Source organism: Dermacentor variabilis, chromosome 9 (assembly GCF_050947875.1).
Source record: "Dermacentor variabilis isolate Ectoservices chromosome 9, ASM5094787v1, whole genome shotgun sequence".
NCBI lineage: Eukaryota > Metazoa > Arthropoda > Arachnida > Ixodida > Ixodidae > Dermacentor > Dermacentor variabilis.
Window position 1 is genome coordinate 87,833,455 of NC_134576.1, and position 18,092 is coordinate 87,851,546.

At 43.0% G+C, this 18,092-nt stretch overlaps 1 protein-coding gene across 8 annotated transcripts in view; it reads left to right on the top strand.

Moving 5' to 3' along the window:
• Positions 1–6,122: 6,122 nt before the first annotated feature.
• The window catches only part of ArfGAP1 (ADP-ribosylation factor GTPase-activating protein 1), a 62,484-nt gene continuing 50,514 nt past the window's right edge, over positions 6,123–18,092 (top strand). For 5 of the 8 annotated variants that reach the window (XM_075668647.1, XM_075668654.1, XM_075668653.1 and 2 more), the window contains exons 1-7: positions 6,123–6,186; positions 9,898–9,986; positions 13,246–13,355; positions 13,684–13,855; positions 15,276–15,457; positions 17,327–17,410; positions 17,617–17,731. In XM_075668647.1, the coding sequence (XP_075524762.1) occupies positions 9,927–9,986; positions 13,246–13,355; positions 13,684–13,855; positions 15,276–15,457; positions 17,327–17,410; positions 17,617–17,731 (723 nt within the window). In that variant the 5' untranslated portion in view covers positions 6,123–6,186; positions 9,898–9,926. Of the gene's footprint in view, positions 6,187–8,176; positions 8,394–8,445; positions 8,465–8,874; positions 8,894–9,897; positions 9,987–13,245; positions 13,356–13,683; positions 13,856–15,275; positions 15,458–17,326; positions 17,411–17,616; positions 17,732–18,092 lie in introns of those variants that run through there. The other 3 variants (XM_075668649.1, XM_075668648.1, XM_075668650.1) reach the window with 3 other exon arrangements.

Consider the following 18,092-nt stretch of genomic DNA (forward strand, 5'->3'; position numbering starts at 1 on the left):
GCTCGACCCCTCCCCGTCTTTCCCTTTGCTTGCGCTTGAAGGCTGCACTCGTAAAGTCGCCATTTTTCTTGTCTCACTCTCACGCACTCTCACTCTCAAGCATACAGTGCGCGGGGAGCAATAGGATCTTATCGCACTTGGATTTTATACGGAACGTGATGTGAATCCACTTCGACAGTCGCTCTCGTCGCGCGGCGCGTGATTTTAGAGGTGCATTTGGAAACAGCCGCTTTAGTTCAATCATTTGACCGTCTACGTCCGCGAAAGATTCAATTTATTATCTCTGTATTCCTTTGCGGCAGCAGTGTAATTTCGTTATATTGAAATATCGCATAGAGATATGCTTAATTATGTTAAGGTTCTAAATACATGGTGTTAAGGTTCTAAATACATGGGGGACAAGGAGTTATGAAAAGTTAAATACTTAGTTATATCGAGAATTTCGTTACATTGAATTATGTCATATCAAGGTTTAACTGCATATAGGCTTTGAAGGGCACTGAAAGATTTTCCGAGCTGGATAAAACATTGCCAATCCGTAGATGAAGCTTCTGTGAACAGGCGGGTCAAATGTTATTGCAGTGCGTGTGGCAAGGAATTTGCAATCACATTTCACAAACAATGTAAAACTGCTTGCTTTCTCCTTTGCAGTGTCGTCGTGCAGCTACACCTCAAGCAGCCGAGTTTGCCAACAATTATTGGATCATATCATTATCATGAGAACTTTCTCAGCAATGCTATAATTGTTAATTGTGGGTTGAATAAATGAAAAGATACACGTCTGCATTGTCAAAAAGACCAGAAAATGTATTTGGTCTTTGCACTCCTGGTCTACATACACCATATGTGCATAGCTGCATCTGCTGAGCGCGAACCTCCGAGATCGCACCGCCATAAGGTGCCGCGATGAGCTTGCAAGACATTTCAACATCTGCATATGCTGATTGGTCTTTGTAACTGGTGCTCTGCCAGGCACCGTAGCGCTCGCTCATCTTGCGTCAGGCAAGCACCGCACATGCCTTAACTGAAAGTACCCTATAAACCACGAACATTGCCTGGAGGTACATTAGATGTATCAGTTGGAGATTCAAGAACTCCAATAGAGGTTGAGATTGCTCTAGTTTATGTGAAAATAATGTTGATGGTTCTGTCAAAAGTCCTCTTTCTTACATTGTAAGTATATTATATAAACGTCTCTGCTGGATATTAGTTAGTTTTTGGATATTAATGTAAGGCTGAAATGCTCTATGACTGAGTTACCAAGATGAAATTTTGTAGATTCACATTACTGTGTTGGAACGGTTTAGCATATTTTTCTTGACGGACCATAACTAGAGCATCTAATTTCAATAGCATTGCTGATAAACAACTCGCGAGACTGCCTGGCGTATCATTTGCATATTGCTTGCTATGTTGAACATTATGTCCTCAGCAGGCACTATGTGACAGGTGCAAGGGGGAGAACGTCACCCATCAAGATCAGATACTTCGCGTGATCGCATAAGTGTTCATGCATGCCCTCCATGTGGGCGTGCGGAGTCCCTGAACTGCAAGTACAGCTACGCCTGAACTGGAAGTACAGTATCGTAATGGAAAACCAAAAAATTTTTGGGTGGGGCCTTGCTTTCTTGCCATCCCCATTGGGCAACTTCCAGCATAGTAATGGAGACAAAAGAGGAAACGAATCCACACATGAGTGTGATAAGTACCTCTAACTCCACTTATACTTGAAGGATTCGAAAAATTTCTGTGGCAGGAGATTTATCAGGTGATTTATCAGGTGATTATCATGCTGATTAATTATTCCAGTAAACATGTTTGTACACAGCATGTTACATATGTGTGTATCTGGTGTGCTCTTACTCTAAAAATATCATACTAAACTTTTTTGCATGTTGTACGCTTCCTGTGGTATTTGTATGCTACAAATAGTTTGATCACTAACATTCTGATTTCATTACTATTTTTTTCCCTGCATTTATATGAGCATTTTGAGAACTCTGAATATGGCTGAGTGAAAACAATAGTTAGGGGGAACAAAGTCAAAGTGCATGTTTAAAAATATTTTTTTTTTGTCAGCCTAGTTGCTTAACTTTACCATTGGAACTGTCTTTGAGTGATGTCTCTATACCAGACAATTGTGGCATTTGTTGCCGGGGCCATGACAGTTGCGTCACTTTTGAAATCGAAGCAGTAGTGATTATTACTGCTGGTCAGTTATCGTTGTCAACAGTTTATATTTAATTTCCAGTGCAGAACAGACTTGAATTACCCCTGTCCTTATTGCATCAGACGCCTCCATTGTTAGCCTGCAAATTTGTTATTGTCATCACACCACGAAGTTCTCTGTTGCCCTCGACTACATTTCCCTTCCCTTGGCACCCAGTCAATTCACTAGCTCTAATTCACTCTCTTGATATCTAATACTGAAGCAGTTATTTATCCTACACCTTAAAATTAAGGCATGCCGAAGTCCATGTCTTCCATTTAATCTCAACTAGAATGTCAGCTACACTCATTCCCTCTTTATTCTGTACTTCCATCTTAATCTTGTCTCTTAACTTTACACCTACTATTTTCCTTTCCACAGCTCATTGTGTGGTTCTCAGTTTTTATCTCAAGCTTATTTGTTACTCTCCAATAGATTGGTACACAATCCATTTAGATTAGTACTGGTAACATTGCTCTGAATATATATACTTTTCAAGGATGATGGTAAGGCGTTGTTTAAGGCTTGAAAATGCTTGCGTAGTTGGAACTTCAATCCATTTTTATTCATCTGGAAATATTTTTCTTATAATTGGGGTTCCCTAGCTGTGACTAAATTTGTTCTAGATAAAGACACCTCTGCACAACTTCAAGTGGCTGACTACCAATCATAAAATCCTTTTCCCTTGCCAGGATATTAAACATTAATTTTGGTCATTTTTGCAAGGTCATTCTTAAATTTACCTTCAGACCTTCATGGTTCAATTCCCTAATCATTCGTTGCAAGTTATTTGCAATATTGCTTAAGAGGACGATATGTCATCTATGAACCACAGTTGCTGCAGCTAACTGCTGACTGATAGTGGTAGCTTACTGTAGGTAGTGTGAACGTTAATAAGGTCACACTCATGCGGCCTTGAGGGTACAAGAGTTCTGCAGCTGTAAAAGGCCCACTGAGCATGCTGGTTTAGGCTCGATGGATAGATCACCCATGCGACAATACAATTGTACGATAAAATCTTAATAGCTGTCGCCATATGAGAATGGCCTTCTTACACGTACAGAACACAACAAGGATTTGTTGCAGTGCTCATACTGCATGCTCATGTGATATGGGTCATATATTGACAAAAACGTGTCTCTGACACATATAATAAAGTTATGCCTGGCAGCGGTCTATGTGGCTGGTAAGACATTGGCAAATATATAAATTTTTTTTTAAAGCAATTTAGCTTTCTTTGGCTCTTTCCCCCCCACTTTGCGGCCTGTATATTTCTTGCTGCTTATGGGAGGAGAGTCTACTTGGGCCACTATAGGTACGTGCTGGCTGCCTTGCCGAGAAGACAACATGTGTGCGAAAAGACAATTCATTTGCCACTGGCTGCTCCCTGGCCTTAGGTCGCTGGGTGTGCGCTACTGGGCATATGCCTGAACAAAGAATTTTGGCGTTGTGTACGTGATATTGGTACATGCGCCCATTAATTTCTTGGCCTATCGTATGTTCATAATTACTACAGTGCAAACAATTAACGAAGATGAAGGGAAGGCTCAAGACAACCGGACCGTGCTCTGGTCTGGCTCTGGTCAGAAGGCTCTGGCCTGGTCATTTTGGGTCTCATCTTCGTCTTCGTTGTTTGCACTGTAGTCATTATGACTCAGAAACAACTAGCCCATTTCACCGTTCTCCTATCCACTGTAATGGATGTGCCAAGGTGGCACAAGGGCTGTGCAGCCTTAAAAATATTGAATAAATGGCACCTCATATGCAAGAAATACTTCTGCGACGTGCACAGCTGCCAGATGGATAGCCATTGCAATGAAGTTACAGCCAGGATACTAGCTATAGGGATAGTGGGGGTTGCTACGGAGTTTCTATGGAGTTTCAACTGGGAAGGTACTCTGATTACAGGATATACTATGTCGTGGTCTCATTTGGCATTGTGCTTGGCAGTGATATTGCCACTTTGTGTGTCTGTTCATCTACCTGTAAGGTTTCGTGATTCACGGATTGAATGGAGGTATGCAGATCATACAAGAAAGCTATCCCTGACATTGACAATCACCTTCAATGGTTTCTGCCACAAATTTTTTTTTTTAACCATCTTGTGCAAGCAATGTAAGAAGACTAGCATATAATGCAAACAGAGCTAGGTGGTAAAAAGCGCAACTAATTTATTTTAGACAAAAAATCTTTATCGATAAATTTCTTCTTTCGTTCGCAAAAGTAAAACTACTGGTAGCTATGGTACGTTTGCATGTATACATTGCATTATCTGTGTTTGCACTGACCTCTTATTGACTTGATTGATTGACTGTTTGATTGAGTGATTCGGTTTAACGTCCCAAAGATATGCATATGGCTGGTGCTGTAGTGATGGGCTCCAGAACATGCACCCAGTGCTCTCTATTGATATTTTTTCTTCCAGAGGATAGCGCGGCAAAATTGTTTTCTCTTCCCCTAAAGCACTGTGCAGGTCTAATGGAGTGGTGATAATGTGGAATGCTATTTATGTTCACCATGACATCTAAATGCTACATGAAACACTGCACAGTCGGCATTGATAGAATTTATATCTTATTTGCAGTGATGGGTGCTGCTGTGCCTCATAAATTGATGATGGGCAATCTAGTGCATTGCTGCAAAAAATTTGTGCCCAACACACACACACACACGCACGCACGTACGCACGCACATATGCAGGAAAGAGACGACGAACCTTTTGGAAGATGTATTTACCTAACGTTTTCGGCTGGTGGACCAGCCTCCATCGAGCGCACAGTGTAAGTGTACATGTACGCGTCAGAGTACTGCACTCTAACGAAGGCTGCATGGTCCACCAGCCGAATACGTTAAGTAAATTCACATCTTCCAAAAGGTTCGTCGTCTCTTTCCTGCATATGTTACGTCGGGTGATATATATATATATATATATATATATATATATATATATATATATATATATATACGGGAAACATTGTTAAAATCAAATTCAAGAACATATCACAGAGAATATATAGTTAAGTCATGGTATGGTATGGTATGAAGAACTTTATTGAGGTCCTGAGGGATCAGTCTGGGACTGATGCGGGCCGCATGTTCACTGTGAATTTCTGGGATCATGGGTATCATGGGATCATGGGTATAGTATCAATATCCAATGCAGTACTGATCACATATATCTATAGGTTACGTTATCACCACTGCGGCACGCTGTCACTCAGAATATGTATCCGTAATTGAAGCTAGGCCAAATGCAATCTTATATTAACCGTGAAATGTGCATCAAGCTCGCCATGAGAATACCGCATTGTTGCATAAGTTACTGTACGTATAAAGTACAGTCCAGATAACAAAATGTTGGGGTTAGAATTAATCAGGAGTGTTATGAATGACACATTCGATCCCCTTCCCATAGACTCTCAACCAGCCGTCTATTTAGTCTGAAACTTTAAATTCGATACGATGAGACTGGATAGGAGTGGCGATAGATGTAAAATGTTGCAGAGTACTGAGCGCCTTTAAAGATACTTAAGCGATTAAGAGCCTCAATAAATGCTGAAAAACTAAAATTTAAGCATATTAGACCATCTGCAATGACACATACTGACACAAAGGAACAATGTCTAAGCAGTTTTGACAGTGTAGTTTAGAACCGAGTATAAATCACTAGATGAGTACATATTATAGCAATGTTAAACACGAAGAATATTTAGCGCACATATTACAACGTTGACCGCGCGCGCTACAACCGAAACCAAAACCTTGTTCTACTTCAGTGCAGTATAGTTGTGTAATGCAAGTATACACTGCAATAAATATAAGTGTACGTGTAGGTTAAATGTTCTTGACACTCGTTTACGATTCTTTGTTAAAAAAAAAAAAGGCATGTACTACGAAACTAGTATGACGTTGCCGCAAGTCGCGGCGGCTGCAACAGCCATTCCCCGAGTTGTCCGTGCTGGCACCGAGACCGTGTTGTAAGTTGAATATTCTGCTTATCTCTTTATCCTTGACAATTTAGTTAGCGTCTTTTTGGAAAACTCATGTCGCGTGCTGACGGTCCGAACCTTTTGGTCCCTGTCAACTGCCCCTCCATTCGTCCCAGCACTGCTCCCATTTGCCGCGGACGTCAAGCGGACTCGGCAACTGTCTCGCCAAGGGAGGCTACGTCAGGCCTCCCTTCGAGCTGTCGTGGTCATTCAATCGTTTTGCGGCTGGTCTAGTCATTGCGTGTCGGAAGCGGCACCTCCCACTCTAAATCACCGAACCCTTGGTTTATCCGCCAGTAATTCTTAGCATCTCTGAGTCCGTCTTTCAGTATGTGTCGTCCGCTGCGGCAGAGAGGTGTTACAGCTGAGCTGACAGGTGTAAAGGGCCACCAAGCTACGCTCGGACGGTAATCACTCAAACCCGAGCAGCAAGGGCTTCGTTAGGCACCTGCCTCGTTCGTGTCACGAATTGCTAGTCATTCGTCACTGCTCCGCGGTCAGGTGCAGCTATTAGTACATAAGCGCGCTCCTCGTTTCGTCCGTTTCCTCGAAAAATAAACGGGAGCAACGCGACGTAACGACCAGCATCTCCCCTCACCCCTCCCTTATTAAAACTGCCGTGAGCTCTGGATCGAGACGGACCGGTGAAAGAAAAGCCGTTTCCGGTTGTTTCTCACGCGCGCGCCCTGCGAGAGCGGCGACAAGAAAAAGACAAAAGTGTCGTGGTACCCGCGTCGCTCGTTCTCGCTTTGAATACCGATATCTATGGCAGCGCGCCCGATGCGATCGTGTGGCCGCTACGTTTTAACCTGGAAGCCAGCGGGATGCGGGGATTCTATTTATCCTTGGCAGTTCCTCGTTTCGATATGGAGGCAGAGGCCGTGTCGGGCGAATGTAGAGTTCCAGACGTTTCTTTATCACTTTCGATTAGGCTTTCACCCCATCTCGAAATCGGAGCACATCTTCACTGCGACCGGTCTCGCTGTGACGTCATTTTTCGAGTAAGGGGCCTTTCGTAATCAGCTTTGCGTGGCCTTTACGAGGACTTACTGTTATGCCAAGCGAAAATATCACCAAGCCGTCCGCAACGTGCTGTCAAATCTACAGCAGCGGAATTACTGCGATCGTCAGCCGAGCAGTTTCACTTCGGTTTGAGTTTCGGAACGCGCAGTGCATCGTGTTCCGAGAACTGGCAGACGAAATCATTCGGCTGGTGTAGTTGCCACAAACACAAGCGCGATATTTTCGTTTTAGGAACGGCTGGTTGTTGTCGCTTGCTCTTGAATTGCGACGAAGAGGTGACGATAGAGAAGAAAAGCGCTTTGTGGCAAAGATACAGCACCTGCGAGTTCGCGATAAAAAAAAAAAAAGAAAGAAATAGGCAGTGTTGATAACTGCCGACTGATAGTGTGATGCCGTAAATGTCGCGCACGCGATTGTTGTACTTTGACTTCCTTCCTTTCCTCAACCTTTAGTCGATGTTCTTGCAAATCTGCTAGCACGCGAACGACGCTCGAGTTTTCAGCGTTAAACAAAAGTCCGGAACTAATCGAAGTTGAAACCTGAAAAACAAACAAAAAAAGAAAGGGCGTGCGCGTTCACGAGCGACATAAACGGAAGTGTCATAAAACGCCGTGGCTCGTAGCTGTTCTTGTAATCTTTGCGAACAGAAAGAAAAAAAAAAAAGAAATGGCCTCGTTCGCCCGAAACAGATGCGGCGAACCGCGAGTGACGTATTCGTCGCCGCCGTCGTCGTGATGGTGGTGACGTCGATGCCTCCGGCTGTGTGCGTGCTGGATCTTTGGCTGTTTACTTTCTTTTCCCAAGCGCACGTTCGTGTGGCCGCAACGCCCAACCTGCCACCTCTCGCTGCAGCCGCCGCCCTCTGTTGTTGTTGTACCGGCTGGAATTTCTCGTGCGTGCTCTGTCATCCACCAACACGTCCCCAATGTCTGCCTTGACCTGTCGGCCGTGAAGGGCTGCCTAATGGAGAGGGCTTTTGTAATGTTGTCACACGTGCTACAGAATTCTGTGCGTTGGTTCATCCTGTTGTGCCTCCGGTGCGGAGATTGTAAACTGTGCAGCGAGAAGCACTTATGATACGCCCAAGCAGAAAGCGCTGCAGTGCTTGCGGGTGACCGTCTGGCGACCTCTTGGCTCGTGGCAGTGACTGACAGGGAGCTCACCTCACCACGGTCGATGACCCTCCCTTTAATGTTATGATCCCTGAACAGTGTCATCACACCTCCTTTGAGCATTATGCCAGGTGGAGCCTGCCTACCCACAAACTTGCAGTTAAACCTGCTGGAACTTCTTGCGCATGCCCTGTCATTTTCCAATGCGTCCCCCAGCATCTGCCTTTACCTGTCAGGTTGCCAGGAGGGTCTTCTTAATGGATGCTGCTTTTATAATGTTGTCACACGTGCCACAACACTCGGCTTGCTTGTTCCTTATGTTGCATTCTAGTGTCGCTCTGGTTAAGTGCAGCAACGAACTTCTGGTACGCTCAGAAAAAAAGAAGTAGTAGTACTTACGGGTCAAAGTGACTTTTTAACTCGTGGCAGTGAATGACGCCGAGCTCTCTTCGATGCGTTTGACAGCTCTGATTGATGTCATTGCTGCTGCTTTGGACATCATGCCAGCTTGAGCAATGTCGCAGACCAATCTACGAGATGCTTAACTTGCATTTGTGCGGGTAAACGTGGAAATTAGTGCTAGCACAGATGTGCAATATGTTTGCAAGTGTTCTGCTTACTACATGGTTTCCATTTGCGTACTCAGTGTGCAACCATCTGTTGCAGTCTGCTGTGCTGCATGACTGATGGAACAAATGTAAATGTCCTAAGCAGGGAGTTAAAATTTGGGTCGGCTTTCAAGCTGTGTGCATAGTGCGTAGCTCCTTGTAGACCACGCCAGGGTATGTTTTAGGGTGAGCGGGGAAGCTTAAAGGGGCACTAAAAGAATTTACTTCTGTACCAGTAAATTACCCTTCCAAAAATAAATAACTAATAATAATAATAAAAATGTTAAAAAGTCGTACTGCCAAGTTCCCTCACCAATTCACTGTGAGGCCGTGGATTTTTACAGTGTCTGATAGGGCCCAGCTATAATTCGTTAGTGGTAAAAATCGACTACACTGACTTCTAAAGGAGCCAAAGGCTGATGTACCGGCATTGCGGCACGAAATTCAAGAAATAAATCTTTGACCTTCATTTTCTATTCTAATAATTGACCTATTATCGTGAAATTAACTACAATAGAGTTTTTGAAGAATACTTTATCAGTCTAAAGCAATTTATTCTTTGGCTTTAGTGTCCCTTGTTTGAAAAACTTCGCTGAGAGTGTGGATGGAGTACATGATGGTTGTGCAAGTTGCTTGCAAGTGAGCTCCATGTACACTATCTGAGCATGGGAATGAGTCTTATGCTTTTCGCTTTGGTTGTTGCTATGGCTGTATTGCAGGTACCTTTTCCTGAATAACCATTTGCTTTGTTTTCCGTAATGCTACTTTATTGGCTGTTCTTATTATCAATGTTAATGTGCCTTTTCTTTTTCTTTGCAGTAACTTCATTAAAAAAATACTTTTGCTCTGTTAGCTTTTCATTTGTTCATACCTTCCCTCTCTTAATTTTCTCTTATCCTTTCTTGAAGCTGCACGAGTTGCTTTGTTTTAACTGCTTTTGCCCATTGTCTTTACAGGCAGCTAGTCCCCACAGAGGTAGACCACCATGGCTAGTCCACGAACGAGAAGAGTCTTACAAGACCTGAAGCCTCGAGATTCAAACAATGTGAGTCACACTGCGTCTTTTGTTCTCACCTCTTTGTGTGCCTTGGATTTTAGTATCACGCATCTGCCAACTCTCCCGTGTTTTTCGTTAAGTTCACGAATTTGAGTTTAATGAATCTTGTGTCAAGGTTTATGAAAAATAAGTTCTGTTCGTGAATAAATTTTGCTTGTCTGTTCCCGAAGTTTCTATTGGAAGGCTCCTGATTGCAAGAAAAAGAAATGGGCATGGGCAGGACATGTGATGAGGAGGGAAGATAACCAATGGTCATTAAGGGTTGCGGACTGGATTCCAAGGGACTGGAAGCGTAGCAGGGGGCGGCAGAAGGTTAGGTGGGCAGATGGGATTAAGAAGTTTGCAGGTACGACATGGCCACAATTAGCACATGACCGGGGTAGTTGGAGAAGTACGGGAGAGGCCTTTGCCCTGCAGTGGGCGTAACCAGGATGCTGATGATGATAACGATTGTGAAAGAATGTAGGAAGAGCACTAGTGTTGTGCACGTTTCCACAGGCAAGTTCCTGAAGCAGGCGAAATCGGCAATGTCAAAGCCTCTGAGGAGGTCATTGGGATCTAAAAACAGCCTGTTGTTTGTCAGCACTTGCTGTGCCAAGTTTGTTTGTGCTTGTGTGCTGCATCTAAGGGTAAATTATCAATAATAAACGGCTTACATATTCCTGAAAAAGTTTGTGTACATGGCTAAAAAAGTGTCCTATCCTCCTCCCTCTCCCCCACTTTTTCTTGGTGTTGTGTCTACAAGATTTTATGAATTTTAATTTTCACAGGTTGGCAGGTATAGTATTGTTGTAACTCTAACGGAGACATTTCATTTTGAGTGGACGGCTGAACGTTTCTGTTAAAAAAAAAAATAAACAAAAAGAGAAAGAGAAATCCATTAGGATTGAGTTTACACATGTCCTTGGAGCCTAAACAGCAAATGAAATCATAAAGGCCATTTCTCTTTATAAAGAAAGAGACTTGTGAACAGGCTTGCAGATGATGTGCACCATTCTTTCAGTTTCAGTTTATTATTCTTTCAAGATACATAGCTGGTTGTTAATAGTATACAGGCGAGGGTCCCAAAGTCAAATCACTGTAGCAGGACCCTCGGTTAACAAGATTGGTACAAAATGATTAATTAATACAGCAGTGTAAAATTATACAATATATATAAGTAAATAAAAAGTGAACGAAGTAGTGAAAAGGAATACATTGGATTTTTATACAATGAGTCACACATGAAAAAAAAATTGCTCATTACCAATCTAAATTGTTATAACCTATTTAATAAATGAAGTAAACACTTTATATACAAAGTAAGTTAATCAGGACGACTAGTTATACAAAATGAAATTTTTAAGTTCATATTTGAATGCATGCAAGGATGATGATGATTTAAGAGCATGGGGTAAGTCATTCCACAGTTGAATTGCTGAGAAGGAGGAAATCATTTTGGCATAATTCATGTTGCATTTAGGTAATAGAAAGTTGTGATTATGGGCAAACCTAGTGTTATTAGTATTTCTGAGCAACCTAGAATCTATCAATTGAAACACGAGCTGCTTGTTAAGTAATTTAAAAAGAGTGATAAGTAAATTAAATTTAAACAAGCCAGATGTAGGAAGAATGAAGTTAGCCTGAAGGAGCGGAGCAGCATTAGAGTAAAAAGAACTGTTGGTAATAATGCGAACGGCCTGGTTCTGAATGTGCTGTATAGACGAAAGGTGACAGTTATATGTATTTCCCGATGTAACTATGTATGAAGGTGAAGTATAAGACAATATGGCGTGAACAGAAAAAAATGGACGAGATTTAATGAGAGCTCTGATACCAAAAGCAGTTTTTTGTCTAACATAAGCAGTATGATTATTAAACTTCAAGTTAGGGTCCAATTTTATGCCAAGGAAAGTTGCACAATTGGCCGCTGGGATTAAGTGATGGCCTATGGATACTTGTGGTAGACAAGGGAGAACTTTTTGAGATGATTTAAAAAATCATAAACTGAGTTTTAAGCTGGTTCAAAAGCAGGTTTTTTTAAAGAACACCATTGAATAACTTTGGTCAATTCGTTGCTCATTTTAGTGATTAGCATTGTTAACGATTTGTGTGACATGGAAATGGTGGTATCGTCAGCATAAAGGACAACGTTAGGAAGAATGATGCAGTCAGGTAAATCATTAATGTAGATACAAAACAATAAAGGCCCTAGTACTGAGCCCTGCAGTACCCCTTGATTAATGATAACATTTGAGTAAATGCCACCTGTGCAGACTGATTGTTTGTGATCAAGTAAGTAATTCTTTAAAAAAGTTAAAGGTGGACCAGTGATACCAAATGATTCTAGTTTAGTAAATAATATATTATGATTAATGGTGTCAAAGGCTTTAGTAAAAATCAAGAAATACAGAACTGAGGAAGTTGCCATTGTCGATGGAAGACTTTAAGAAATTGATTCATGATAGTAAAGCTAAGTTAGTTGAACTACCTTTTGCTCATTTTGCCAATTACCTAAGCAGTTCAGGTATCTCTATTCAGTGGGGCTCTTGAGAGTGGAGAAGGAAGCCTTTGTAATAGTGGCACTCGGGGCAATGTGATAATAGTGGCACTCGGGGCAATGTGATAACTGTATGTATAGCACAAACGGGCATGCAGGACGACAGAGGAGACCCAGACGCAGTGAATAAACAATCAATTGTTAGTAGTGCTGTGTCTTCATTGCCTTGGATGTTCTGCGTACCCTTTTGTGCTATGTCTGCTGTTATAGAGTGCTAACTAGTCTAGCCCAGCAGTCTGCTTTTTTGAACAATGAGATAATTAAGGAAGTTTGTATTCTCAGTTCTGAAAGGTACCCTTTTAGGTTATGTCTTAGTGCTCAAGATTCTAAAGGCATTACACATATTCGCACCTTCATTTTCTTTTGTAAACAACCTTTTTCGTGCAAAATAAATACAGATATTATAAACACTAGCACACAGTAGGCATCAACAAAGTAAGCAGACATGCACGTAATGGTGCTATTGAAACGCTATTAGTTTCAAAAGCTCTGCGCGTAACTACACAGCAAATGTAGTAGTGAAACACGAAGTGTTTCTAAAGTGCACTCTGGCTGAAATGTTTCAGAATTTCCTGTTAATGCTTCTCCAAATGTTTTACACGTTCCTGCCTAATCATAACAGCTTAACACCACAGAGCTTGCTTCGTCATTGTGCCCTTCATCTCATCTCGCCTTTTCCCTGCTCCCTCTGCTGCTGTCTGCATGCAGAAATGCTTCGAGTGTGGAGCGCACAACCCCCAGTGGGTCAGCGTCACCTATGGCATTTGGATCTGCCTGGAATGCTCTGGAAAACACCGGGGCCTGGGCGTACATCTCAGGTGCGCTATTAAACTTTGTTGCCCTCTCTCATGTTAGAATAGTGTCAGAGTAGATTCTACTGCACACTTTGTGCATGTGAAAGGATCACACTTTAGCGAGGACATGTGATGTGAAATGTTTGCCAAGGTATTTTAGTTTGATATTACTAGAGTTGGTCTTGAAAAACCAGACCTGCTGGTGTCATCGGCATTATTGTGAGATTGTGACACAAAGCCAACTTTGATAACCTACTTGGAACTTTTGCAGACACCTGAGTGTACCATGGACTGCACTTCTAGAAATACCAATTACAGAAGCGCGACCCCTATTTCATTCTGTTATGTGCAGTTTCGTGCGGTCCATCACGATGGACAAGTGGAAAGACCTGGAGCTAGAGAAGATGCGTGTGGGTGGCAACGACAAGGCGCGTCGCTTCCTCGAGGCCCAGCTGGACTGGGACCCCACCGCGCCCCTGGCCCAGCGCTATGACTCCAAGGCTGCTGCACTCTACAGGGACAAGGTATGGCTGCTTGGTTGTAATGAGTGGAGTTCTCTGCAGTGTAATTGGCTGTCCCAGGCAGTGCAACATGTTTAGAAGCACTGTCGAGTGGTAGCGTAAAGTTTGCGGTCACAACTGCATGTCCAGAGCTACGCAGAGCTGGTGTTGTGGTCATCACCTGATATTGCTGATTGCCATAGCTACTGTTTGGGAAACAGTTCCAAATGCCATATCCAAGAACGCTCATGTGAAGTGGAGAAAGGTCATTGCACAGAGTAAGGACAAGAAAGAAGAGCTCAAACTAAAGTAAGAGAGCTCAACGTTGCCAGGATTCCACAGAGCACACTTGTCAGTGATAGAAAATGCCAGTGACTACATGAGGCAAGCATAAGTGAATGTGTTTAGGGCTGTTTTCAATGTGTGTGGTTGCCTGTGGCTCAAAAACAGTGTTTCCTTGGTGACTGTGTACATTCACGGTTTTTTGACTGGTACATTTCTTTACAAAAATGTGGCTTCCTTCCAAGTGTACAGGGACTTCTCGTGGACATTGCTGTACAGCTCCCCAAGTTTTAATATTAAAGTGTCATGGAAGTGTCGACTGACATAACGGCCAGAGCCGCATCACCGAGCATACCCATAAATGCAGCAATGGTTAGCTCATACATGGAGTTCATTATCTTGCCAGAGAATCGTCTGCTAGGCCGTTCCATTCAGCTTGGTATAGCCCCTGCTGCTTATCCACTTTCAAAGCAAGCAGGAACTCATAGACATGCTTTTAAGGGAGCAGAGCATAGCTCCCATCTGCTGCATTTGTCATCTGCCATGGCTCTCGAGTGCATATAGTGGTTACTGTAGAGGCTTACAAGTAATAGATTAGCTGATAAACAGGAGTAGTGGACTGATTGGTATAGCCTATCAGACAATGTTCAGATAGGACGACGATCTGCACACATGCGTTTACCCTCACTGCTTTCACAGATCTTTTGTGACATAGTTCTGACTGTCATGCCAGTCAATACTCCTATGAAGTTATTAAAAGCTTAGATGGCTGTGCTTCTTTAGTTCTGTTGCACTTAAAGAAGCCTTCTTTCTTGTCGTTGAAGATGAAAGCTGCTACTGGCAAGTTTAGTTTTAGAGGATAACCCACTGGAACAGTTTTTCTTATCGTTATACTTATTTCATGATCACTGACAATCTCCCTTTTTTTTTTGTTATAGCTTCTTGCATAGCCTCACTTCTGTGTGTAATACGCCCTTATGGCTTTGTTAAATTGCTAACCCTCTTCATAGTAAACACCATTGTTATTGACTTGTGCTCATGCCAAAAATGTTGTCTTGCGAGTTTTCTGCAAACAAATGTAGCAACCTTTCCTGTTCTGGTTGTCCTGCTTCCGACCGCCCTGCTCGGAGATGTGCTCTGACCACCCATGGTCTGCGTGCAGATTGCAACAGAGGCCCAGGGCAAGACGTGGTCAGCCGAAACGTCATCTGGTCGGCACCACGTGACACGCACATTCCCCAAGAGCAGCTCAGGTCCCGACCTTAAGCAGAGCTTCGGAACGGGGTCGTCGCGCTTCGATGATTCGGGCAGTCGGCCCGAGGACTGGAGCGGAGGCTACCAGAGGTGGGTTGAGGGCGTGGCCACATGTTTTGTTGATGTCTAAGAGTGGGGTTATAAACCTTGTAGCTGTCGCAGAGCTATAATGTTGCCAAAGGTGGCTTCCTCTTCAGTACAAATTGTCCAGATTGCTGGCCTCTCACTATCGTTGATTGCGAATAAATGGTGGATTCCTCTTTCTCCAAACTCGCCTAAGATGTGACTAGCGCAGCTAATTTCTTAGATCGTTGGGCAATTCTAGCGTCTTTAGGGATGAAATGTGGCAAAACAGAAGCAGCAGGAGGTACACTAATGAGTTGTCTTGGCTTGAACAGGTCTGACACAGTGCACCAGGCGTTGCCTCGTCTTGTAAAATTTTCTGTACGCTTGTGTTTTCATACGTTAAACTAAAGGTCTTCAAGAGACGCAGTAACATCTCCTAAATATGCTTGCATTTAATGTAGCTACTGAACACAGTTTCAAAACTAATGCAGCCGCTGAATGAAGCTGCACGGTTGAAAGGCAAAATGCACTGTCTGGAACAGATTTTGCTTGACACTCACAAACTTGTTTGTGACTTGTTAATACAGAGTTGGTTCATGCTTACTGCTAGGGCCTTTCTCCTCTTTTTGGTCAATTTCCTCTGTGGTAGATCAATCACTCTGGTACCTTGTCTTTGAGGCTTGCCTTGAATTGGAAGGTCTAGAAAATGTGCATTTGATATAGGCATGCACATGACGACCTCTGTGATCAAGCATGAAGCAGTTTGTTTTCCTTTGGAAGAAGCAAATTCATGTGAAAAATTGTGTAGCTCCACTGGAACGACCAGTGGAGTTTGCCTCAAGAATGTGGTTTGGTTGCTGGAATTCTATGTTATGTGCGTATATGTGTCGCGTGCTCACTCACAACAGCGCTAAATAATGTTAGGACCAAAGAATATTGTCAAACATACGAGTGTGTTTAGCTGTTAGCCATGTTTACTTGATGCAGGATGCTGCTGTATAAAGGCGGGCCATCGCCAGCATCTAGCTAGACATTTTATTTTCCAGCACACTATTTTCATGCACGAAGCTCCTCAGTGGCAGCTTTCAGGTGGTTGTGGACCTGTTCTAACACTTGATGATGCTTGAGTATCCATGGCTGACACATTGAGTAGTGATGATTGAGAGGAAAAGTGTGAAGGTGCGATGTGCTTGACAGATGAAATAATAGGCACTGGCTGAAATGCCAGTCGGTTTAGTACAATTTTATGTCACGCCTTCTCCTGTCATTTTGTTGTTTTTCTACCGAACAAGAAGCAACCTGCCTGAATTGCCATTCAATCCCTTCATAGTGTTTAAAGCGACACCCAAATGGAAAGAATAAATCGGTTTAGACTTATGAAGTATTAATTCTAAATTTCATTTTCATTAACATCATGGTAAAAGGTTGATTATTGGAAGAAGAAATGGAGGTCACTATTCCAATTATTAAATTTCTTGCTTAAACCACAGCACCAGTGCGTCGAGTGTGATGTCATGGATTTCAAAGTATTTTTTTGTATTCAGGCTGTTGTGGCTCATGAAAAGTTCCTGAAACTTGCCATGTCTAGTGCCTGGCTTTTTCGTAAAACAATGTAATCCACCTCCACTGATAAAAAGTTAACTAGGTCCAAGCAGATGTTAAAATTCATGACCTTACTGTGAGCTGGTGCGTGAACTCCAAGGTGGCAATGCCACCCATCTTTCGTTCTTGCAACTTTTCCAGCTTCCCACGTCTCTTTTCACGGTAAGTACTTCGTGTGTCTGTTCTCTTTGACACCGTTTAACATGTAATGTCATAACGTTTGTACAAGAAATTGCTCTGCTCCTGGCGTCTCCAGCTGACGTCCCCTGTCCCCACTGTCTTTTCGTGCAGCTACAACTTCAACTCGGAGCAGATAGCCTCGCACAGAGATGACTTCTTCTCCCGGGTCCAAGCAAAGAATGCCACACGGCCAGAGTGAGTCAGCGACTTTCTCACTTGCGAGAAAGATGTGTCCCTTTGGCCATAGTCATTCTAAATTCATAAGGTTGATTCGGCTGGGTCACCTTGTGCTTGTCCTAAAACTGGAATTCCGAAAGCGCTCTGAAACCACAGTGTTGATGTGGCAGGGCTAGCTGAATGCTCGACCTGAAGTTGAGACTGCCACCTGCGTGACTGTGCAGAGACTTGCCGCCTAGCCAAGGTGGACGCTACAGCGGGTTTGGCAACACGGTTTCAGAGCCACCACGCAGCCAGTCGCAGGAGTTCTTCGACGGTGCCTGGTCGTCCTTCAGCACGGTGAGTGTCCGGGTGCTTAGTTTGATGGCAGTTTGGTCCAGTTAGATGGAACATGTCGGTGGCTGGCAGAAGGGTTTTTTTTTTTTTTTTTTTTCAAAGGAGTCAACTGGTTGTTTCAGAACATTTGCTCTTGCCTTGTGGTGAAAATTGTGTGCTTACCACGAGAAAAATGACCAAGCTTACTTAGGGGAAAAAAAGTAATTTCTTTATAATCGTTATATTGCATCGTGTAACAGCTCATAAAAAAGTTGGTATTCAGCCTTATCGGAAACCACTTATGTAAATCTTCGATTGCAAAGTATGAGGTAGGATTTCACAATGATGTTGTAGTTTAGATGACTATAGATGATTTCAAAATCCT